This window comes from Squalius cephalus (genome assembly GCF_949319135.1).
Source record: "Squalius cephalus genome assembly, chromosome: 14".
In the NCBI taxonomy this organism is placed as follows: Eukaryota; Metazoa; Chordata; class Actinopteri; order Cypriniformes; family Leuciscidae; genus Squalius; species Squalius cephalus.
The window spans coordinates 38166188-38190953 of record NC_137135.1 but is presented as its reverse complement, the minus strand read 5'-3'; the positions used below and the strand labels follow the sequence as shown (position 1 = coordinate 38190953).

General features: G+C 40.7%; 1 protein-coding gene across 1 annotated transcript in view; it reads right to left on the bottom strand.

Annotated features, from left to right (window-relative positions):
* Window positions 1-6641: 6641 nt before the first annotated feature.
* The window catches only part of gpc2 (glypican 2), an 18351-nt gene continuing 226 nt past the window's right edge, over window positions 6642-24766 (bottom strand). Inside the window, exons 1-11 of the mRNA XM_079893533.1 lie at window positions 24732-24766; window positions 24028-24186; window positions 23755-23889; window positions 17465-17640; window positions 14751-14831; window positions 14244-14409; window positions 10586-10716; window positions 8964-9110; window positions 8747-8883; window positions 8494-8666; window positions 6642-7469 (exon numbers count right to left, since the gene is read on the bottom strand). The exon at window positions 24732-24766 is cut by the window's right edge and continues 226 nt beyond it. Coding sequence (XP_079749659.1) covers window positions 7186-7469; window positions 8494-8666; window positions 8747-8883; window positions 8964-9110; window positions 10586-10716; window positions 14244-14409; window positions 14751-14831; window positions 17465-17640; window positions 23755-23889; window positions 24028-24186; window positions 24732-24766 — 1624 coding nt within the window. The 3' untranslated portion in view covers window positions 6642-7185. The remainder of the gene's footprint in view (window positions 7470-8493; window positions 8667-8746; window positions 8884-8963; window positions 9111-10585; window positions 10717-14243; window positions 14410-14750; window positions 14832-17464; window positions 17641-23754; window positions 23890-24027; window positions 24187-24731) is intronic.

Sequence of the window (24766 nt, the reverse complement as noted above, 5' to 3'; positions counted from 1 at the left end):
AATTGGTCATGGACCGACGGACCCAATATAGACTTGATCTGCACGTCTATCCGACGTCCAATGTTTAGTGGGAAGGGATCGAATATTCAGCAACCCGAGCTTTATCATTTGTTCATCCGTATTATATCTGTTTTTTATTTGTTGAACATCAATTAAATTTTTTTACACTTGAATGGGTTTGGGAGTGTTTTGTATGTCCTAATTCGGGGAACAGACACAGTCTCTACATGATGATAGCTAGGTGAAAAGAGTCTCTATGTGATGGGATTTATCTGACCTCTGTGACGCGAGGCCGCTAGCAGACGGTCGGTTTAGCCAGTCTGTCTGCTTCCTGACCTGAGCCCCAGATTGTCATGTTTGAGCTCTAAGACTATGTGCCCTATTACTAGAGAGAAGAGCAGCACCATCCCAGGAGGGATGAATACCATCTCTTTTCAACAGGTCAGGTTTGCCCCAAAACTTTTCCAATTGTCTATGAATTCTATATTATTTTGGGGACAAAAACGCGACAGCCAGCCATTGAGTGAGGACAATCTACTGACTATCTCATCACTCCGGCGAACAGGAAGGGGGCCAGAGCAAATTACAGTGCCTGATAGAGCCCTGCGCGGGACTGTTTTCATCATCCCGCTCCCGCCCGCGCCCGCCGAATTTCTGACCATTACCGCCCGCTCCCGCAACGTATGTGTTTCACTCCCGCCCGCTCCCGCAATATGTATGTCCACTCCCGCCCGCACCCGCAAAACTCTGAGAATTTATTCCCGCACAATAATAGAGATGCATTGATTTTGTGTCTTCTCCCGTCCCGCAGGAAAAAACACATATTTGTATTGCTATTATTAAAGAGATTCATGGGGTTGTTTGTTTCGTTTCCCTGGCCGGCATAGCCTACTGGACACATACACACAGGATAATGGAGGAAATCGAGTGTGCTGTTTTTGGATGGTTTTGTTTTCGTTTTTGCTGTTTTTTATTCAGGATACTCTGTCTTGCGCGTGCAATGATGACGCAGTGAATAGTGATGCTTCTCTCTGAACAATCAGCAGTCTGCCGTGATTTCACGTCACATTTTAGTATCGCCTAAGCTCGCTCAGAACCTCGCCGGAGGTGGTACGAAAAAAAGTACCGGGAAGCAGATACAGTTACAACTTTTACACAGTGGAAAACCAAACAAAGGCGAGTCGAGTCGAGCCGAGCCGAGCCAGGCTGGTACTGTGTAGTGGAAAAGCGCCATTATTGACATCTCCATCATGTTGCAAGGCTACCTCCCGATCCCGCAGTGTTTTTTTTAGCCGCCCATTCCCGCCCGCAGCAAAGTTCAAACCGCCCGCTCCCGCGAGATTTGCGTTGGGTCCCGCGGGACCCGGCGGGACTCAATCCCAATGCAGCCCTCTAGTGCCTGACATCGTACTTGTGAGTTCACACACCTCTTTAATGTTCATTTTTGTGATCTCCGACTGGCGGAGTCTAACATCATTAGTGCCGACGTGAATAATAATCTTAGAGAATTTACGATTAGCATTAGCCAGCACTTTTAAATTTGCTTTGATGTCAGGCGCTCTGGCTCCCGGTAAATATGTGACTATGGCGGATGGTGTCTCTATTTTCACGTTCCGTGTAAAAGAAATCGCCAATAACTAGGGCACATTCAACAGGATTCTAAGTGGGTGTGTCACTGAGTGGGGAGAACCTGTTTGATGTTGTAATCGGAACGGAAGAGTGGTGTTTTGTCCCGCGACTAGAGCGTTTCACTGTCACCCAATCGCCCTGCTGCACGGGCTCTGTGGCCGGAACCGAAACATGTACAGAGTTCACCAAGCTAGTCACATCCAAAGCATTATCTAAAGCAGTGGTTCTCAAACCTGTCCTGGAGGACCCCCAACACTGCACATTTTCTTTGTCTCCCTAATCAAACACACCTGATTCAACTCATCAGCTCATTAACCCATGTGATAATGAGGTGATGAGTTGAATCAGGTGTGTTTGATTAGGGAGACAAAGAAAACGTGCAGTGTTGGGGGTCCTCCAGGACAGGTTTGAGAACCACTGATCTAAAGCCCTTGCACTCTTACAATTAACCTCGATTAAAGTTTGGATGCGTGTCTCTAGTTCTGAAATCTTCTCCGCCAGCCTAACTATCTCCCTGTTGGGGGTCCTCCAGGACAGGTTTGAGAACCACTGATCTAAAGCCCTTGCACTCTTACAATTAACCTCGATTAAAGTTTGGATGCGTGTCTCTAGTTCTGAAATCTTCTCCGCCAGCCTAACTATCTCCCTGTTGGGGGTCCTCCAGGACAGGTTTGAGAACCACTGATCTAAAGCCCTTGCACTCTTACAATTAACCTCGATTAAAGTTTGGATGCGTGTCTCTAGTTCTGAAATCTTCTCCGCCAGCCTAACTATCTCCCTGCATTTATCACATGTAAAACCTGTGCTGACAGAGAAGGCTATGCTAAACATGTTGCATGAGGTGCAGGTGACAATAACAGGAGATGACATGACTCACCGTGTTTGTTGACTGATACTCACCACAGTTTTTTTGATGCACTCGTAAAAGGTGCGAGAGAAAAAGTAAAGAGCGCACGGAAGGCGCGAGCGCACTAGAGAATAAAAATAAATTAAAAAAAAAGAGTGCACGGATGGCACGCTAACAGGCTAGCGAATTACTAGCGTGTTGTGCTAGCAATAATGATTTTGATTGAAGCTAGTGATGTCCGGTTAATGTGTGATGTTGATTAAGTTATATTTAGCAGTATAAATAACAAGGAATGATAGTAAATAATGATTAAAACAGAAAGATATGAAGCTTACAGACGCAAACCAATGCAACGCAGCAGCAGCAGCAGAGCAGACAGGAGCAATCCTGTAGTGATGGGATGGTTGATACCGGGACTCCGATGCGGTTTTAAAAGCACTATTGTATCACACACTGTACCGATGCTTGTATCGAAATGACAATGCCACATGATTGATGACGTTTGAAGCTTTGAAAGTCACGCAGTATCGGATGGTCGGGACAGCTGGTTTGAAAAAAAAAAAAAAAAAAAAAAAAAAAACACTACACTTCCCTATGACATAAGTTATATTTCTTAAAAACAGAACACCCAAAATATATTTCTTAATTACATTAATTATGATCACATACTTGTATATTTTATATCATTGATCAATATGTGAATATGTTGACCAGGCTGCACATCACACTGTCATGGAACAAAAGGATTCACTCAGGTAAAGTGGATAACAGGTTTTAATTGCAGAAGTAGCCTATTATATCACAGTGATGGAAGCGGGTGAGTAACTGAAGAATGTAGAGTACTGGATGAATCTGGAAGTTAAAGAGTCTTATCTGATGTAGGTTCTGAAATGGAGACTGAAGACTGAAGACTGAAGACTGAAGACTGAAGACTGAAGACTGAAGACTGAAGACTGAAGACTGAAGACTGAAGACTGAAGACTGAAGACTGAAGACTGAAGACTGAAGACTGAAGACATCTCAAAGGAAAGGAGTCAGGTAGAGTTCTCTGAGGGAACAACAAGACCAGACAATGGTGAACTGCAGAGGGAAGAGTTAAATAGTGCTGGATGATGATCAGTGAAGATTGGTGACAGGTGACGGTGATCTGTGATTGGGAAGTGCATGCAGGTGAAGGCCAGGGAGGATGATGGGAAATGTAATGAGGAGGTGGTGACTAGCTGGAAACCGTGACACACACGAGTTGTGGCCTCATTGGCACAAATTAATTTGCTGTGGGATAAACGCCATACGAGCTCTGTGTGGGATGTAGCTGAATTTTACTCACCCCTCTCCAGTGACAATGAAAAAGCAATTAACCAATTCTTCAGACTCACACACTGTTGGTGTATTAAACAAGCCACAATTAACAGGAAAAATAAAAAACATAAACCAGTGAAGACTATAGAAACACAAGAACAGAAAAATAGACAAACACAATATATACCAAACTGGAGGGTTGTTCCATAAACAAGATTAAAATACAAGCCAGGCTTGTTTTGGTTAGTCAGACTCACAGTCGTTGATTCTGTTTCATAAAGCAAACTTAAAATAGTTCAAACTCAGTTACTTAGCTTATGCTGGGAAACTAACCTGGTCCAGGGCAGGCTGACTGTCAGGCCAAGCCTGAGTTGTTGCACAATAATATTACCACTGACACTCTCGCATTCCATTGTTTTATTTTATTAACCACTATCAGTCCAAAAATAAATATACAGTATACAGAAAATCAACTTAAAAAAGGCTACAATGATATAAGATTTAATTAGATTGTTTTAAAATGTATGAATACATTTCTCTCTGGTTTTGTTTGGCAGCTGTAATACATTTTACGGTTATTAGAAGAACATTAAAAATATTTTTTTTTAGATTGAAATATTCTAAAGCAGACGTTTAAATCACAAAATTTAAATAAATAACAAAAGCACAGACTAAATTTTAACTGGTAAGATGAAGCTGAGCTTAGTAATTGCCCTACTGTATATAAGCCTACATTACTCCATTACAATAGTCACTTTACAGTTATTGCTATCATAAAATAAACACTTAAGCCTTGTAGCACTATTGTATCACACACTGTACCGATGCTTGTATCGAAATGACACTACCACGTGATTGATGACGTTTGAAGCTTCGAATGTCATGCAGTATCAGAGGGTCGGGACAGCTGGTTTAAAAAAAAAAAAAGTAAAACCTAATCTGATGCATAAAAACGGAAAATGATTATTGAGGAAGCATTATTTACATGATTTAACACTACACACCCTTATAACATAAATTATATATATTTTAAACAGAACACCTAAAATATTTCTCAAATACTTTAATTATGATCACATACTTGTATATTTTATATCATTGACCAGTATGTGAATCTGTTGACCAGGCTACACATCACACGAGTTGTGGCCTCATTGGCACAAATTAATTTAGATGAGATTAGATAGAACTCTATTGATCCCACTTTTCTATGTCACAGACTTCCGAAGCTTTGTTTGGTCATGTGCTATTTTGTGTTCTGCAGTGTTTTATTAGATATGGTGGAGAAAACAAGTCTGACCACCAGATATCACTAATGTGTTAAAAGCTTCAAATAATTAACCTTTTTCTGCACAATTTGACGAAAGCCTCAAATGCTTCAGAAAGCCTCGGTTTCCCATCACTACATTTAAGCTACACTGCATTAAACTTTCTAAATGTTTTATGAAAATACAAATATACAGAAATGGTAGAGATCTACAAGACTAATTGAAAAATAAACAACAATAAAATAAATGTCTTACCCTCACTTCAGTTGGTCCTTCACTCCCCAACCGACATCACACACTGGCAATCCTGTGCAGGATCAGCCTGTGGGCATTTATACTTATGGGCACAACCACTGACAATGCAAACAACCAGAAATAAAACTCAACAAACAACCAAATCTCAATATAATAAACTTTCTGTTCATGCCCTAATCCACAAATGATTATTTAACAGCGTCAGACCTTCGTTCATCTGAGAGCTGGATCACTCCTCCCAGAGAGAAGGAAATGAATAGTGGAATAAAGTCGTTATTTTGGGGGGGTTTTGCGCACAAAAAGTATTCTCATCGCTTGATAAACTTAAGATTGAGCCACTGTAGTAACTTGGACTATATTAACTATCTCTTTAATAACTTTTCTGGGCCAGCAAGTTTCATTCCCTTAGAAGCCTATGGAGGAGTGAGACAGCTCTCAGATTTAATAAAAAATATCTTAATTTGTGTTCCGAAGATGAACGAAGGTCTTACGGGGTTGGAACAACATGAGGGTGAGTAATTACTGACAGAATTTTCATTTTTGGGTGAACTATCCCTTTAAGACAAAGACTGATTTCTTGGAAAGACCTATTACCAAACTTTGCCTGCTATTAGAACATGCAGCAAATTAGATCTGAACCATAGAAGTGACGACTGAATAAAGATTAAAGGATGAGTATAAATTTTTCTTGTATAGACTTATTTTCTGCATTTACATTTATTTATTGTAACTGATGCTTAAACCCTCAATAAGGGGCCGAGTGTAGGAGCCATACTTACCACCTTATTTAATTTGTATAAATTTGTTCATTTAAATATCAGTTTGTTGTATATAGTTTGTTGAGTTTATTTCTCAGAGTGTGTGCCCTGTATAGGTGAGAGGGGAAAGTTGAATAAAGCATAGGCTACACCTGACAGGAGGGGGCGCTGGTGCAAGAGCACACAGTCTTTTGACCGTGCACATGGAGCGAGGATTGCAACAAACCTGCAGGCGGCCTAAAAGTTCTTTGTTTTGTTTTATGTTACAATGCATCATTATTTTTGATTTAATAAACTTCAGTTATTTGTTTGGAACATCAACAGGATCTATTGATGGTACTTTGTATACCTCAGAATCATAGCATCAACATCTCCCACAGTGGATAAGAAACAAGGATTAAAACTTGGAAACTTGTTTTTATCACTACATTCCCTGTGCGTCCAGGCAGTGGGCCAATGTGAAAATTCAACAGAAATACACAAAAATATCAGAATCAGAGCCATAACCCCGACTGCGCTGCTGGACTAAAACAACATCACTCCAGGTAAAAAATAATTAACGAATGAGCACTTCTGGAAGAAGTCAGAAACAGGTTTTCTTTAATCGTTCCTTTTAGCATAAATCTACTGCTAATCTTCCCAGGTTCAACAACAACAGATTGACCTGTTCTTTACCTCTAACCCTTCTGTTCATCCGTCTGTAGTCCTTCACTGTTTCATTCATAAAACCTTGAGGTTTTTGCTGTAAAAAATCACTTGTCACACATACAGATACAGTACACAAACACTGAACATAGGGCTAAATAAATAAAATCAGTTTACAACAGTACATTCAATGTTATACAACCATGGTAATAGGCAGAAATAAATATCATCAACGCATTAAACTAACATTCCTCATGATTACAGGAACAGTGTCGAACATCACATCAAATCGGTCCAAAAATTTTGATTTCAAATTCAGCATTTTGAGATCAACTGACCACAGACTACTAACCAATCAGAAAGAACTATGGAATGCACAGCATTGCTTTGTAAAAATAGACAAATGTAAAAACAGTCCTCCTGCGGTTTGATCTGCTGATGCTGGTGTTTGTGCTCATGTGGGCCGCTGAGAGTCGGATCTTCATTAAAGGCCGAGTGAAAAACAGACAGTAAAGAGGAGAAGAACAGACAGGAGCGGAGGAGAGAGTCTTCCAGCATCGGATCGGCTTCGTCCATTCAGCCGGTTCCTCTTATTGGTGGGTATGTCCCGGGGGCGGAGCCTGTCAGCAGGGGGCGTGTCTCGGGGGTGGAGCCTGTCAGCCGGAGCGTTACGAGGTGGAGAGAAGGAGCCGTAACCGGGCCAGTCGTCACTGAACCGTTCGCCCGCTTCACCAGCGCCTCCAGACCCGCTGCCGGCCTCCACATCACCTGCACACACACACACACACACACACACACAAACAAACACAGCGGGAACTCTGGTGTTTATATCACAGTCTACATTAGTTCCTACAGCACTTTTAACAATATAAGTGACTCTAAGCAGCTTCACAGATGACAGAAAAATAAAGATGAATTTGTTACAACCCTCAGCAAAAGTAGTGAAGAAAAAGTGCATGAGAACATTTACCCTGTTTCCCTTAGAGTTGTTAAACCAAGAGCACAGTTGTCAGTAGGGCTGCAAAATTAATCGCACTGAAATTTTCGCACTTTGCGATTTGGCAAAGGCTGCGATTATTTTATGTGCAGTTTGTCAGTGCAGTAAACACTCCATCTGAACACCAGAGGGCGCTCACACACACACTCCATCTGAACGTTGTAGTGATGAAAGCTACAGTTGCTTGAACGCCCGGAGAGTGCGATGATGGAGGATAAACTTGTGGTGCTCTCGCGGGTTACCAGGAGCTTAACGACTTCACGAACCGGAACTGCCACAATGTTAACGGAAAGTAAATAAAGACTGACAGGACAGCTGTTTCTGTGGTTGCCTAGCAACATAAAAACACAACGTTTTTCGAACCTGAAAAACACGTTAGGTGTGATCGGGGCCTTATTCTGTGTCAGAAGCTCATCATCTCACAGGAGGAGGAGCTCAGCTGTCCTTATGAAGTGAGTTTGGAGTAAAAGCATGTTGGACAAGAGGTTCATAAATCCTTCTCATGTTTGGAAAGATGTTTGACGCGTGTTGCTTTTTCAAATGCACGTTATAAGCGACTCTAACTCAGTGCTTTCAGTGTGAGCCGCGATTACAGAGCCGTACGTCACTGACAAGCTGCGCATACAAAATAATCACAGACTTTGCGATTTCAAAATCGCGATAAGCCATCTCGATTACCAAGTATTTACCAAGATTGCCAAGTGCGATTACATGGAAATTGCGATTAATCGTGCAGCCCTAGTTGTCAGTCATGTTGTGTGTGTTACGCCATAATAAAAGCACAGAGACACTCACTGTCAATGAACTCTGCGTCTCGTCCGGCCTGAGCGAGTCTCAGTCTGTTCACAACCACTCGCAGCTCCATGATCAACCGCCGCGTTTTGACGTCTGGCCGAGCAACATCCACCTCCAACTCTGGGTTATTAATCTGATTCACCAGACCGTCAGCGGTAACAGGCGGCAGGTATCTGCAGAACACACACACACACGTGTGTAAACGTTACTCATCACACACTCTTCAGCTGAGGTTCAGGATTCGCTCTCTCACCGGCCGCGCGTCTGTCCGTTCCAGCAGCGATCCTCATTGGTGACGTCTGCGGACATGTGTTCATCATTACAGATGGTGTGAGGCAGCGTTACCCAGAATCCCCTCATGGGCCGCAGACGCTCCTGCAGCTCCTCCACCTGCACACACACGATCAGGGATCAGGTCAAACACACAGTTCAGTGGCTCTGGTTCTGGAGATGTTCTCTCAGCGCCTCACCAGCCGGTCCAGGTTGGTTCCCGATGCGGTGGTGGGTTTCTCCACAGAGCTGTAGCTTCTGAAGGCCGGCTTGCCATTGTCTCTCGCTCTCGGTGAGCGTTTGCTCCTGGCAGGAGTCGGCCGAGGAATCCCACAGCCCTGAAAGACCTGAAACAAACACAATCACATTAGATGAGCTCAATGCATTCATGTAACACACACAATTATTATTTCATTGGTCGATTATCTCAATTAATCAGATAAAAAGCCAGATTTCTTTTGTCCTCATCATCCCAACAAAATGTAGGCTTGAAGGCTATGAAAACAAACAGTGAATGTATCTATGTCACGTGTCAAGGTTCGACTGAGCATGTTTTTTGACTTTGCGAGCCACTCCACTTCCAAAGATGCACAACTTTGTGTGTGTTCGCTGTGCTCTCCGCTGTGTGTTCGCAGCGCGTTCTTCTCAATGTTCCGCTGCAACCTGTGTGTGTGTGTGTGTGTGTGTGTGTGTGTGTGTGTGTGTGTGTGTGTGTGTGTGTGTGTTGCGCGCTCTGCTCAGTCGACCGTCCCAGCATATTAAAAGTAGCACCTAATGCACAATAAATACAACATAACGTTACAAACAAATGTCACAACCTATTAAACATTTCTTTCATATTATTATAGACAAAGTTTTCATATCATTTTATATAGTTTTATTTTACTGTGTGTATTTATGAAAATGAGTAGCCTGTGTGTTACCAATGCTTTGTCAATGTTAAGATTGTTTTTAATATGCCAATAAAAATACTGCAGGCTTTCTTCAGGATATATCACTTTAATAAAATTAAGCAAAACAAATGTACTTTCATGAGCCCTCACGTATTTGCGAGCTTGCAACGGAAATCTCTTAAGTGAAACGAGTTTAAAGCGTACAGGTGTAACGGTCACCAGATGGAGTGCCTTTGAAAGCCACCAGAGGGCGCTCCACACCAGACTATCATATTCACTCACAGACTACATTTCCCATCCTGCATCTACCTGGACTGATTACTCCATACACCTGCACTGCATTACACACCTGCACCTCATGATCAAACACACATTTAAGCCACACTCACACAACACTCGGAGCGAAGTCTTGTTTTACTGTTGTGAACTTTACTGAGCATTTATTCCTGTGGACTGTCTGTTTGTTTTTGACTTTGCCCGTTTCTGGATTTCTCCCTGTCTGCGTTACCACTGCCTTGATCTCTGTCTCTGATTGTTTGCTGCCTGCCTTGACCTTTTGCCTGGTATTACTATGATTTAGCCCTGTCTTCACTACTGTATCTGCTGGTTCTGACCATTGCCTGTTTGATTACTCTGATCAATAAATCACACTGCATATAGATCTCTCTGACTCGGATGCTTCGTAACAACAGGCTTACGTACATCGTCCACCCGCAGCGTCTCCACGGAAACAGCCGATTACCCACGTGGGTTTAATGATCGCTACGTCAGAATTTATTTAGCAATTTATTCCATATTTATTTATTTCTGATGCGATACTTCAAAATAAAAACAAGGTGATAGAAACATACTACTGACAGTGTTTAATACCGCTGCTGACAGGACAAGTGTGTGATGTGTGTGTGACTGCTGGTTTCTGCATGTTGTACCTTTGCAGAGACGCTGAAGCTGTTCTCCTGCATGAACATGATGCCTTCAGAAACCGTCACTGCGATGGAGTCCGTGGCCAGCTCGAAGTGAAACGGCCCACCAAGCTTCTGCACTAGCAGCATCAGAGCGTCTGCAGGTTAGCACACACACACGCACGCACACGCACACGCACACGCGCACGCACACACACACACGCACACACAAGCGTTATCCTGAAACACACACACTTTGATGAGGTTTGAGCTTCCTTGTTTACCATATTTGATATGTGCACCATTGGATGGTGCTGCTCTTCTCTCTAGTAATATGGCACATAGTCTTAGAGCTCAAACATGACAATCTGGGGCTCAGGTCAGGAAGCAGAGACTGGCTAAACCGACCGTCTGCTAGCGGCCTCACGTCACCAAGGTCAGATAAATCCCATCACATACAGCCTCTTTCACCTAGCTATCATCATATAGAGACTGTGTCTGTTCCCCGAATTTGGAAATCCAAAAAACGTTTAAACCTATCTAAGGTTAAAAATTTAATTGATGTTCAACAAATAAAAAACAGCTATAATACAGATGAGCAAATGCTAAAGCTTGGGTTGCTGAATATTCGATCGCTTACTTCAAAAGCACTTATTGTTAATGACATTATTTCAGATGATAATCTAGATGTGCTGTGTTTGACAGAAACCTGGCTAAAACCAAACGATTACATTACTTTAAATGAGTCCACCCCGCAAGATTACTGTTATAAACATGAGCCTCGTCTGAAAGGCAAAGGGGGAGGAGTTGCTGTAATTTATAGTAATATTTTCAAAACCACTAAGAAATCAAGTTTTAAATATAATTCTTTTGAAGTGTTAGTACTTAATGTAAAAATATATAGTATAAATGATAAATCACGTTTGAGATTTGTGCTGGCTACTGTATACAGGCCACCAGGGATTTTATCAAAGAATTTGCGGACTTTCTATCAGAATTAATATTGACTGCAGATAAAGTACTAATTGTTGGTGATTTTAATATACACATCGATAATGAAAAAGATGCATTGGGATTGGCATTTAAAGACATTGTAAACTCTATTGGAGTTAGACAACACGTGTCAGGACCTACTCATCGTCGTAATCATACTCTAGATCTAATATTATCACATGGAATAGATGTTGATGCCGTTGAAATTCTGCAGCAGAGCGATGACATCTCAGATCATTATCTAGTCTCGTGTAAATTACATTTAGCCAAGTCGACTCCGTGTTATAAATATGTTAGACCTATCGCTTCTGCCACTAAAGATTGCTTTATCAATAATCTTCCTGATCAGTTTCATCATCTCAGCATCCCGGATAGCTTAGAAGAACTAGATATTGCAACAGAAACTTATAACTCTCTCTTTTCCAGCACTTTAGACACAGTTGCTCCGTTGCGCTTAAAGAAGATTAAAGAAAATAGTCCAACGAGCGAGCACACTCGGCCCTTAAGAGAGCAGCCAGAGAGATGGAGCGCAACTGGAAGAAAACAAAACTAGAGGTATTTCGCATTTCATGGAAAGAGAGCTCGATTGCATACAGAGAGGCCTTAAAAGCTGCTAGATCTGCTTATTTTTCAAACCTATTAGAAGAAAATAAACATAATCCTAGGTATTTATTTGAAACGGTGGCTAAACTAAAGAAAAAGAAAGCTTCAAGCACCGAAGTTTCCAAGCAACACAGCAGTAATGACTTTATGAACTTCTTCACTTATAAGATTGATAATATCAGGGAGAAAATTATAACTATGCAACCGTCTACTACAGTTTTGCATCGGTATCTGTATCTAGTATCTGTAAAACTACATTAAAAATATCTAAATTACGTCATATGCTCTCATTGACAAATGCGGAACAGTTAGTCCATGCGTTCATGACCTCAAGGCTAGATTATTGTAATGCTCTACTGGGTGGTTGCCCTGCACGCTTAATAAACAAACTACAGCTGGTTCAAAACGCAGCAGCTCGAGTTCTTACCAGAACCAGGAAGTATGACCATATTAGCCCGGTTCTGTCAAAACTGCACTGGCTCCCTATTAAACATCGCATAAATTTTAAAATATTGCTGATCACGTACAAAGCACTGAATGGTTTAGCTCCGCAGTGCTTGAGCGAGCTCTTAACGCATTATAGTCCGTCACGTCTATTGCGATCTCAAAATTCCGGCCAGTTGATAATACCTAGAATATCAAAGTCGACTGCTGGCGGTAGATCCTTCTCCTATTTAGCACCAAAACTCTGGAACAGTCTTCCTAACATTGTCCGGGAAGCAGACACACTCTGTCAGTTCAAAGCTAGATTAAAGACACATCTCTTTGACCACATCTCTATTCACATAATACATTATAGACTTCTATAATTCAATATTAGGCTGCATAGATTAGGTCAGCTGGAACCGGGAACACTTCCCATAAATCCTGATGTACTCGTTACATCATAAGAAGAATGGCATCTATGCTAATTTTAGTGTCTGTGTTTATCCCGAGGTTTTCCCGCAGCCTGCCAGATCCAGGCCGTATCCAGATCTGATGAAGGACCTTCGCCTGGACCGATGACAACGCAGTGCTGAAGTGCCAACTAGTCTCTCCCTATGGAGGATCCCACTACCACTATACAGATAAAGCGTTGTCGGGAAACTGATAAAATAAAATAAAATTCTGTATCAAAAATAAGGAAACACCAGTACTTTGTTTAGGCTTGGTCTGTAGGGAATAACAAACCTGCGCATATATATTCAAATGCACATAACTATAGAACCAGTTCTTAATGCGCATGTGAACGCCATCAGCGTTTCTCACAGGTTCGCGTTTAAAGTCTGTGTAGAGAGAATGGTGTCGTCTTAGCGGCCCCTAATTTAATAACAAATGATCGTTGCGACGGAAGCGAATCAATCATAACTTACATTAGCTGGAAAATAACTTTACTAAAGAACCGCTATAAAGCCAAAACAATCTCTGTTACCATAAATTATACGTTTATCTCTGTAAAGCTGCTTTGAAACAATCTACATTGTTAAAAGCGCTATATAAATGAAGATGACTTGACTTGACTATGTGCTGATCGATGCCTAAATTAAATTTGTTCATCATTATAAAGCCATCGTGTCTCTCCATCATTTGACCATATCTTTATATACATTTTTGAAGCTGGAAAAAAGTTGCACACTTTTATTGGATGGGCAATTTGATGTACTCATTACATCACAAGAAGAATGGAATCTACGCTAATGTTAGTCTCTCTGTTTATTCCGAGGTTTACACTAATCAGCTGGATCCGGGCCGTGTCCAGATCAGATGGAGGACCTGCAGAGATTGTGTCAACTAGACTCTCCCCTGTGAAGGCTTCATCGAAATTAATAACTTTTTTACAACAAAAATGAAACATCACTGAACTTAAGCTGGACTGTGACACTATTTTCTTCTGGAAACAAATTTTGTTGCATTATTTTCCTGTTATCTCTGTAAAGCTGCCTTGAAACAATCTGTATTGTAAAAAGTGCTATATAAATAAAGGAGACTTGACAAAAAAGATGATAGAATAGTACAAATATCTTCATTGGTGTTCTGGAGATGAAAGAAAGTTTGGACCGAGACAAAAGTAAATGATGACAATGACAAACGAGATGGTTTTCTTTCTCACCAATGAAATTGTTCCATTCCGAGTCTAAGTCAGCCTGATTGGCCAGGCAGCCCTTCATGACGTTCAGGCAGAGCGAATGACAGGGCTTGAGTGATGGAGATCCACGACACAGCGGACAAAACCACTGCCGCATCAGTGCCCGAACACACTCCGATCCGACAGTCAACTACACACACACAGGATCAAGAACATGATGATCTATTAGGTTTCATGGGATAACCATGTTTATTTATAGAATAGAACTGTCAGTTTCAGATTGTTTTTCATGTCATTTCTAGACACAAGAATCTCATGAGATTATTACAATATTAGCAAAAGGAATGTTTGGAAATCTAAAACTGATGTTTGCTCCTGGCACCGCTTCTGATCATATGTACATGTTCCACACAATGTCACGCCACACACCCGGTTTTCTGATCATGTTGTGTTTTTTGGCATAGTTTTTTTGCGGTTGTGAGATCATTTATGTTCATTATTAATGCCCAGCACTGAGAAACCTTCTCTTACCTCTGTCACCTTGTTCACGATGTCTCTGCCGGCAGCTAAACCCTGAACTAGCGCCCGCGCCGCAGTGAGCGCTCGAGACACCTGCCAATCACAACAAACTCAGGTGAGGTATTATCATAGTAATGATGATGAGAAGTTACGCTGATAGTGATGTGGTCACACCAAATATAAATATAGCTGCAAGCAGCAATTACCGGGGCCAAGCAGAATAAGACGACAAGACATGCCAACATTGCTGAAAGTGTCAGACCAACTGCAACAATGAGCAATTAAAGACATTTAAAGAGAATTTTAGGCCAAATGGCTGAAAAATCATAGAAACAGTAATTATTAAAAATATGATTTAATTGATTATCACTTTCGACCAATAGGTGGCGCAGTTACAAAACTGATGTGATGTGGTCAGAGTGAAGTGACAATGACACATACAAAGTTTGGTGTCAATATGTCAAGGCATTAAAGCCTGAATAGTGCTTTTAGCATCATGCCTCAACTTTGCTGCTGCGGTATACGAAAACGGTTTCGTCTATCGACACGAAATCCATAACTTTTAGTCGGCACGGTCTCGAGATGATACGAATCGATTTTTTTGGTGAAAATCGGACAAACTGTCCAGGAGGAGTTTGAAAAAGTAGGTTTTGAATGAAAATCAAGATGGCGGACAGGAAGTTCGGCCAAATAAGGAAAACTTGGTATCTATGTTCTTGGCGTGACCCAAGGAATATATTAAGACCAGTGGCATTACAATAGGGCGATTTATTTAAAAGTTATAGTTTCAGTTTTGAAAATTTTGTTATAACTTTTGACCAAAAGGTGGCGCTGTCTCTAAATATTTTGAGTACCTTCAGGGGATGGTGTTGATGGCACATTCTGAGTTTCGTAATATTACACCAATGCATTTGTTTAGTATAGCATTTTATTTCACAAAACTGTATTGAAGTCAATGGGAATTTCATGTTTTGTTCTATTATAGCGCCACCAAGAGGCTCAGTCCCACCATTTTTTTATGTGTCCTCAGAGTTAGTCCATACATATGTGTGTCAATTTTGGTGAAAATATCTCAATTCACTTCGGAGTTATAGACATTTATATGAAAAAACACGTAAAAAAATGACTGACACATGATTTTGATTGGATTTTACTACCCCTAAACATCAATATTTTCGCATTTGGGCATTGGCGTTTGGCCATCGACCTATGTTTCCAAACTTCTGACGGTGGTTTCGTCTCGATCGGACTAGCGGTTTCGAAGATATCGGCAAATGTTTTTTAAGCGCTAAATCACAATGCTACACAAACCGTAAGGCGAAACCTAGCATGTTATGTATCGTTGGACTCGGCATGTTAGGTATCGTTGGACTCGGCAAAGATTCATGAGTCTAATGAAATGAATCTTGTGAAAATAAGTTGACCACACCCAAAGTTATAAGCATTTGGAAAAAAAAATTCACCACTAGGTGGCGCTGTTTCAAAACTTCTCAGGCTCTTTCAGGACATCGTGCTGATGACCCATACCAAGTTTCGTAACAATCCGTTGATGCGTTCTTAAAATACAGCATTTTAGCACAAAATTCAAAATGGCCGACAGCCAAAATGGCCGATATGGTCAAATTTGATATCAGTCGACTCAACATGTTGCCCTGAATCTAACGAGACCAATTATATGATTTTTGGACAATTTGTTCATAAGTTATAAGCAAAAATAGCCATTTTTCATATCTCCGGACCAGTAGATGGCGCTGAGCCAAAACGCAGCATGTAGCCTCTGGTCATGCTTGTGATGATATGTACCAAGTTTGGTCTAAATCCGATAAAGCGTTGCGGAGATACAGCCTTATGTCTGTTTTCGCAAGCGCTACGTAAAATTATTTTGCGCGGTATTCGAGAACGGTTTGATACATTTTTATGAATTCCATAAATTTTTGTCGGCATGGTCTGTAGATGATCTGGTTCAATTTTCGTGAAAATTTTCAATTTTCGCTATCGAATCGGCTTGAGCCAAGGAATCAGAGGAAAAAAGAATTTTGTTTCTAGCCCTTGTGGTTCAAAAATTATAAGCATAAACATGAGTGAAACATTGGACAGTTGGTGGCGCTAGAGGGATTGAGTTGGAGACTCCAAATGTGCTATGGTGACTTGTTCAGACTGTCCTTTATCAGTGTGCCAAATTTCATAACTTTCCCGCAAGCGGTTCTATGGGCTGCCATAGACTCCCAGTCGGAAGAAGAATAAGAACGGGAACAGATACAATAGGTGCCTCCGCAGCTTCGGTGCTTGTGCTAATAACTATAAACAGAGTTTCAATAATCGCTCTAACTCTAAGAGAACAGCAAGTCACACCACAACTATAACGATTACGACACAGAGGAACGATATCGCTGGAATCACTTTCAGCTGATGAACAATAAAAACATTGACAGCCAATCCATCTTGCTTTAAAGAGCATGAGCATTTAAAGAGACAGATGATAAAACTCAGCACACTTATAATAAACAGAGCGATATCGTTCTTGGTGTGAACGCACTTTTGATTAAATTTGAGATCAGAGAATTCTTTTAACTTTTGTCTCTCACAGTATTTGCATGTTTAGAAATTAGAAGAGCAACAACATGTGATCTTGTGTGTCATCATAAGCAGATCTGAGAAATCTTTATCATCTTTCTACACATTTTGTTCTCCGTCGTGATATGAAAAGCACGTGTGTGAGAGGATACCTGTGTGTGCAGTTTCTGTGGCAGATCTCCGAACGGCTGTAGTTGTTCAGCGTGTTTGCTGACACACTCCAGATACTCCTCGCTGAACTCATACTGAGGGTTAACAAGAGAAAACATGCGCTCCACTAACCCTGCCCAGAAATCAGCCAGAACCTCAGACAGACTCACGGTGCTGCCTACAGACAGACAGGTCAGAGAGACAGATCAGAGAGACAGGTCAATCAGACAGACAGATCAGAAAGACAGACAGACACATACACACACACACACACACACACAATGTTCCCCGAATTAGGAAATACAAAAAACTTCTAAACACATTTAAGGGTTAGGGTTAGGGTAAACATTTAATCGATGTTCAACAAATAAAAAACAGCTATAATACAGATGAGCAAATGCTAAAGCTTGGGTTGCTGAATATTCGATCGCTTACTTCAAAAGCACTCATTGTTAATGATATGATTACAGACTATAATCTAGATGTGCTGTGTTTGACAGAAAACTGGCTAAAACCAAACGATTACATTACTTTAAATGAGTCCACCCTGCAAGATTACTGTTATAAACATGAGCCTCGTCTGAAACGCAAAGGGGGAGGAGTTGCTGTAATTTATAGTAATATCTTCAGAATTACTAAAAAGTCTAGTTTCAGATATAATTCTTTTGAAGTGTTGGTGCTTAATATAGCAATATATAGTGTAAATGATAAACGTTTGAGATTTGTGCTGGCTACTGTACACAGGCCACCAGGGCACCATACAGACTTATCAAAGAATTTGCTGACTTTCTATCAGAGTTAGTTCTGGCTGCAGATAAAATCAATTTTAATATACATGTAGATAATGAAAAAGATGCATTGGGATTGGCATTTAAAGACATTCTGAACTCTATTGGAGTTAGACAACACGTGTCAGGACCTACTCATCGTCGTAATCATACTCTAGATCTAATATTATCACATGGAATAGATGTTGATGCCGTTGAAATTCTGCAGCAGAGCGATGACATCTCAGATCCTTATCTAGTCTCGTGTAAACTTCATTTAGCCAATTCGACTCCGTGTTATAAATATGTTAGACCTATCACTTCTGCTACTAAAGATTGCTTTATCAATAATCTTCCTGATCAGTTTCATCATCTCAGCATCCCGGATAGCTTAGAAGAACTCGATATTACAACAGAAACTTTTAACTCTCTCTTTTCCAGCACTTTAGACACAGTTGCTCCGTTGCGCTTAAAGAAGATTAAAGAAAATAGTCCAACGCCGTGGTACAGCGAGCACACTCGGGCCCTTAAGAGAGCAGCCAGAGAGATGGAGCGCAACTGGAAGAAAACACAACTAGAGGTATTTCGCATTTCATGGAAAGAAAGCTCGATTGCATACAGAGAGGCCTTAAAAGCTGCTAGATCTGGGCCCTTTTCCCGATAACGCTCACTCTTAGCGCGCTAAGAAAGCTCGAAAGATATATCTTACCAAAGTTGTTTATGTTCCTAAGTGTGTTCCCCGAACCATACCTTAGGAAGCTGCTTAAAGGAGAACTCCGGTCAATTTTAACATTGAGCTCATTTTTTTGTAAATTTGGAGTGCTGTCAATACAGAGAACAACGACAGAAATTGGTGTTGCCTACACCATGTTATCCTCTTTTTAAAATCTGCACCCTGTTGACTTCAATGGGGCAAGTTTTAACCCTGCTTTTACCCTCTTAACATCCTTTATGTGTCATTACAAGTGCACAGCCAATGTGAGTGATTCCTTCAGAGTGAACACGGTGAATCTGACTGCAGTAGATGTGAAAGATATGAATAAAAATGAAGTTAATTCGGCCAGCGCTCATACATCCTGTTTTCGGTCTAAGTCCACAGTAGTCGATTGTCGAGTTCTCCACTGTTGCTTAGCTACCTATGATCACGCGCGTGAACTCGGCAATCGACTACTATGGACTTTGACCGAAAACAGGAAATAAATACAGGTATGTGCGCTGGCCGAATTAACTTCATTTTTATTCATATCTTTCACATCTACTGCAGTCAGATTCACTCGTGTTCACTCTGAAGGAATCACTCACATGACCTGTGCACTTGTAATGACACATCAAGGATGTTAAGAGGCTAAAAGCAGGTTTAAAACTTGCCCCATTGAAGTCAACAGGGTGCAAATTTTAAAAAGAGGATAACACGGTGTAGGCAACACAGATTTTTGTCGTTGTTCTCTGTACTGACAGCACTCCAAATTGACAAAAAAATGAGCTCAATGTTAAAATTCACCGGAGTTCTCCTTTAAGATAACCCTTCTTACGTGCGGCGTTACCCGGTGCTGTCCGTGGCGATGCTGCTGAATTGTTTGATATCGATGGCTCGAGAATCAATTATTCTCTCGTGCAGGGGCTGTTTATGTGAGAAAGCGGTGATCTTTATAAATGAAGCACTTCAGAAATAGTTGAAATTGCAATTTATTATGATTATTGGATATTATAAAAAATAATCCAAACTATAATAGCCTATAATAGCCTAGCCTACATATTTTAAAATTGTATTGCTGCCACAATAACCTTTTCAAAAATTTACGTGCCTTCTTCTCTTTCCCATTTTCGTTCGCTGAGGTGGAGCTGCGATGAAATATTGTTCTTGTAAATACTTTCCAGCATTTCAGTAATAAAAGTTTACATCTTGCGTACGGTGCTCGGCAGTGATCAAAAAGGATTTAAACCGTGAATTTTGAATCTCTTGTAAACTCAGAGATGTGGATTCAGACGGCAATTAAATTACCACACGACCTGTTTGTCAAAAAACAGAAGGTACTAATTTGGACAGGGATTTTTACGCGGGTTGGGTGAGAAAAACACTGATATTATGGATTCGGACGGCACTAAAATCACCGACTGTAAAAGTTTAAAATACCGGACGAGCCCATGAGAAACAATATTAGCGTCCGAATAGGACTTAACTGACAGTAGCCTATGCTTTCACTGGCCTTTAAAAGAGCGTTTTAATTAAATTAATAATATTGTATAATAATATAATTAAAAATCTAACAAAAATCAGTGTAATGACAATTTTATTCTTTGCATGAAAACACTTGAATTAGCCTAATTGAATTCTGTCTGGGTGTATTAAAACTTCAGAATTATATTCATATAGACCTGCAACAGTGATAAGGTAAAGCTAAGAGTGGTCCAGACCAACCTTACGAAAGTGTGACTTACAGAAGATATACTTAGCGAACGAACGTTTCGGGAATCGTGCCATAAGGTTAAGAGAGAGGTTAAGGAATAGGTTAAGAACTACTTAGAGATAAGAACGCTTTGGGAAACCGGGCCCTGCTTATTATTCGAGTCTCTTAGAAGAAAACAAACCCAACCCTAGGTATTTATTTGATACAGTGGCAAAATTGACAAGAAATAAAGCTTCTACTTCTGAAGTTTCCAAGCAGCACAGCAGTAATGACTTTATGACCTTCTTTACTTACAAGATTAATAATATAAGAGAGAAAATTATAACTATGCAACCGTCTACTACAGTGTCGCATCAGGCAGTGCATTGTAGTCTCCCTGAGGAAAAATTTGATTCATTCTTTGCTATAGGAGAGGAAGAATTTACTAAACTCGTTAAATCATCTAAATCTACAACATGTATGTTAGACCCTATACCGACTAAGCTACTGAAAGAGATGCTTCCAGAGGTCATAGATCCTCTTCTTAATATCATTAATTCGTCTTTGTCTCTAGGATACGTACCAAAAACCTTTAAGCTGGCTATGATTAAACCGCTTGTTAAAAAAAACGCAACTTGATCCTACAGAATTAGTCAATTACAGGCCGATCTCGAATCTACCTTTTCTGTCAAAGACACTAGAAAAGGCAGTATCTTCACAACTGTGTTCCTTTCTAGAAAGAAACAGTGTTGGGGAAAGTTACTTTTAAAAGTAATGCATTACAATATTGCGTTACTCCCCAAAAAAGTAACTAATTGCATTACTTAGTTACTTTTTATGAAAAGTAATGTTACGTTACTTTTACGTTACTTTTTCTTCTCACCTGGGCTGGGCTTGCTTGTTTGTTTTTTTTAATAACAAGACCAACAAAAAAGTTCTATTTTTGGCAAATGTTAAGGCCCTTTCACACCAAAAGTGAACTGAATAAGCCTCAGGCTGAAGGAAATGTATATTTACGCTTGTACAGTAAAGGGTGCCGCTTGCCCTGCTGTTCTGGATTAAAGAACAATAATATACAGGAGAAGGAAGTAACACTCTTATTTCTAAATCTTAAGTAATTTTTGCTTATTAGTATGGTTGAATTAGATTATTGAAGGTCAGCAGAAAAGACATTAATAAAGTGAGATTAAATTCACAAAGTATATTTGTGTAATTTAATAGTTAATTATAAAAGTTGAGTAAAAAAAAAAAAGTTGAGATTGCAGTTTACTGTTTTTATTTATTTTGAGCAGTGAGATGAGTAAGTTCACATTTACTCTAGAACTACAATAACCATCATGTTTACACAGCGCACACACCACCACCTCACTTTGTTTCTCTCAACATGGGGACAGGAGAGCTGTCAGTCAATAAATGTGAAAAAGTAACTAGCGTTACTTATTTGGAAAAGTAACTTAGATATTTTATTGCAAATTGAAAAAGTAATGCATTACTTTACTAGTTACTTGAAAAAGTAATCTGATTACGTAACTCAAGTTACTTGTAATGAGTTACCCCCAACACTGGAAAGAAATGATATCTGGAGGATTTTCAGTCAGGATTTAGACCGTACCATAGTACCGAGACTGTACTGAGACCGTTATCAGTTTGTAGCAGTAAATGAAGAGATGTCTCATCGATCACAAGTTCAGTATGGCGTACCACAAGGCTCAGTACTAGGACCGCTGCTGTTCACTCTGTACATGCTACCCTCACACACACACATACACACACACTGTACATGCTACCCTTACACACACACACACACTCTGTACATGCTACCCTTACACACACACACACACTCTGTACATGCTACCCTTAGGAGATATCATTAGGAAGCATGGAATTAGCTTTCACTGTTATGCCGACGATACTCAGCTCTATATTTCTTCACACCCTGACGAAACTGACCAATTCACTAAATTAACAGAATGCACAGCTGATATAAAGACTTGGATGACTAGTAATTTCCTACTACTTAACAGAGTTTCTAGTGATTGGACCAAAAATCTCTGCATGTAATAACCTAGAATACTGTCTAACACTTGATGGCTGCTCTGTTAAGTCTTCGTCGTCGGTTAGGAACCTGGGTGTGTGTGTGTGTGTGAGTGTGTGTGTGTGTGTGTGTGCTCTTTGATACCAATCTTTCATTTGAAAGTCACGTGTCTAGTGTCTGTAAAACCGCATTTTTCAATATTAAAAATATATCTAAATTACGCCATATGCTCTCAGTGACAAATGCGGAACAGTTAGTTCATGCGTTCATGAGCTCAAGGCTAGATTACTGTAATGCTCTACTGGGTGGTTGCCCTGCACGCTTAATAAACAAACTACAGCTGGTAGATCCTTCTCCTATTTAGCACCAAAACTCTGGAACAGTCTTCCTAACATTGTCCGGGAAGCAGACACACTCTGTCAGTTTAAATCTAGACTAAAAACACATCTCTTTAACCTAGCATTCACATAGAAAATTGTACATTCCTATTATTCTAATCAGTTGATTTTTAGGCTGCATAAAAGGACCGTATCCAGATCAGATGAGGGACCTGCGCCTAGACTAGCCTCATCTCGTCTCCATACCGGCGTGACTCCGATCTTCAACCAGTTGGAACTGGATAATATTCGGAATGTTCTGATCCAATCTGACCTCTGACCTGTAATGCTGGCTGGATCATAATCACACACTGTTGGCTCGCTGGCCAGAGGAGAACTGAGACTGAGTCCGGGTTCTCACAAGGTTTTCCCTCCATTCTGTCACTGATGGAGTTTTGGTTCCTGTCACTGTCTTCTTTTTCCACCTTTGTTGACATTGGCAGGGCTTGCTTAGTTGGGACATTAAATTTAACATTTAATTTAATATTCAACAATATTATTGATTTCCTGCATTGACACTATTATACAAGAACTGAACAGAGCTGGACGATGACATCACGGTTTACTCCAGAGCGGATATATACTTTGTTGCATTATATTCCTGTTATCTTTGTAAAGCTGCTTTGAAACACTCTGTATTGTAAAAAGTGCTAAATAAATAAATGTGACTTGACACACACAGACTGACAGAAACACACACACACACACACACACACACACACTGACCCGTGTAGAAGCGCCTCAGGTCAGTGAACAGCTGCTGGAACATGTGAGCGTTCTGTGTGTACAGGTGACCGTACGTCTGCGTGAACATCTCGTTCATCGATCTCTCCGCCCCATCCAGCAGCTCACGGAAGAACTCTGACATCACAGGAGAAAAGCCTTCGTCACACACACACCCTCTGCTTCTGACACCACAGCACACACACCCTCTGTTCTCTGATACTAAAACACTATATCACACATGAATAAAGCAGCTGGTAACGTAGGCGTCCTCACCATCAAGCCTGCGGTGTCTCTGAGTGAAGGTGGTGAGCAGGAAGTGGCTGGTGTCTCGGACCGCGGACAGGAAGTTAGCCTGGCTCTGCTGCGCGAGCGTGTCCTCCATCTCACTGGAGCAGCAGGTGTAGTCGCGAGCACACACGCGCAGGTGTTCACCTGACAGCGAGAGCACAGCTTAACACACACACACTTCTGGAATAAAGAAATCTGGCTGCATATAATCAGACTGACAAACAATCAATAATCAATCAAAATATATACAGTATGTATTAGGCACAATAGGCTACATCTATATATTATCTAATATTATATCAAAGCAGCTAAAACAAAACAAAATTTCCACTGTGCTACATTTTACACTTTTATAACATTATAATTTAATCAGTTTAGTTAATTTCCAACATCATTTTGTTTACTTCACATTATGTATTTTTTATATTGACTATTTGTGGACTGGAAAATGAAAATAATCGTAAATCTGTCATTCAGATGAGAGACAGATCAGCTACAGCAACACATTCACTACTCTCGAACAGCATCACTGAGCAGGTGCGAGTGTTTTCTTTCTCTCTGTCTGTGTGTGTGTGTGTGTGTGTGTGTGTGTGTGTGTGTGTGTGTGTGTCTGTGTGTGTGTGTGTGTGTGTGTGTGTGTGTGTGTGTGTGTGTGTGTGTGTGTGTGTGTGTGTGTGTGAGTGTCTCACCGCTGATGCGCGCGTGCGGCGCGGTGTCCAGGCTG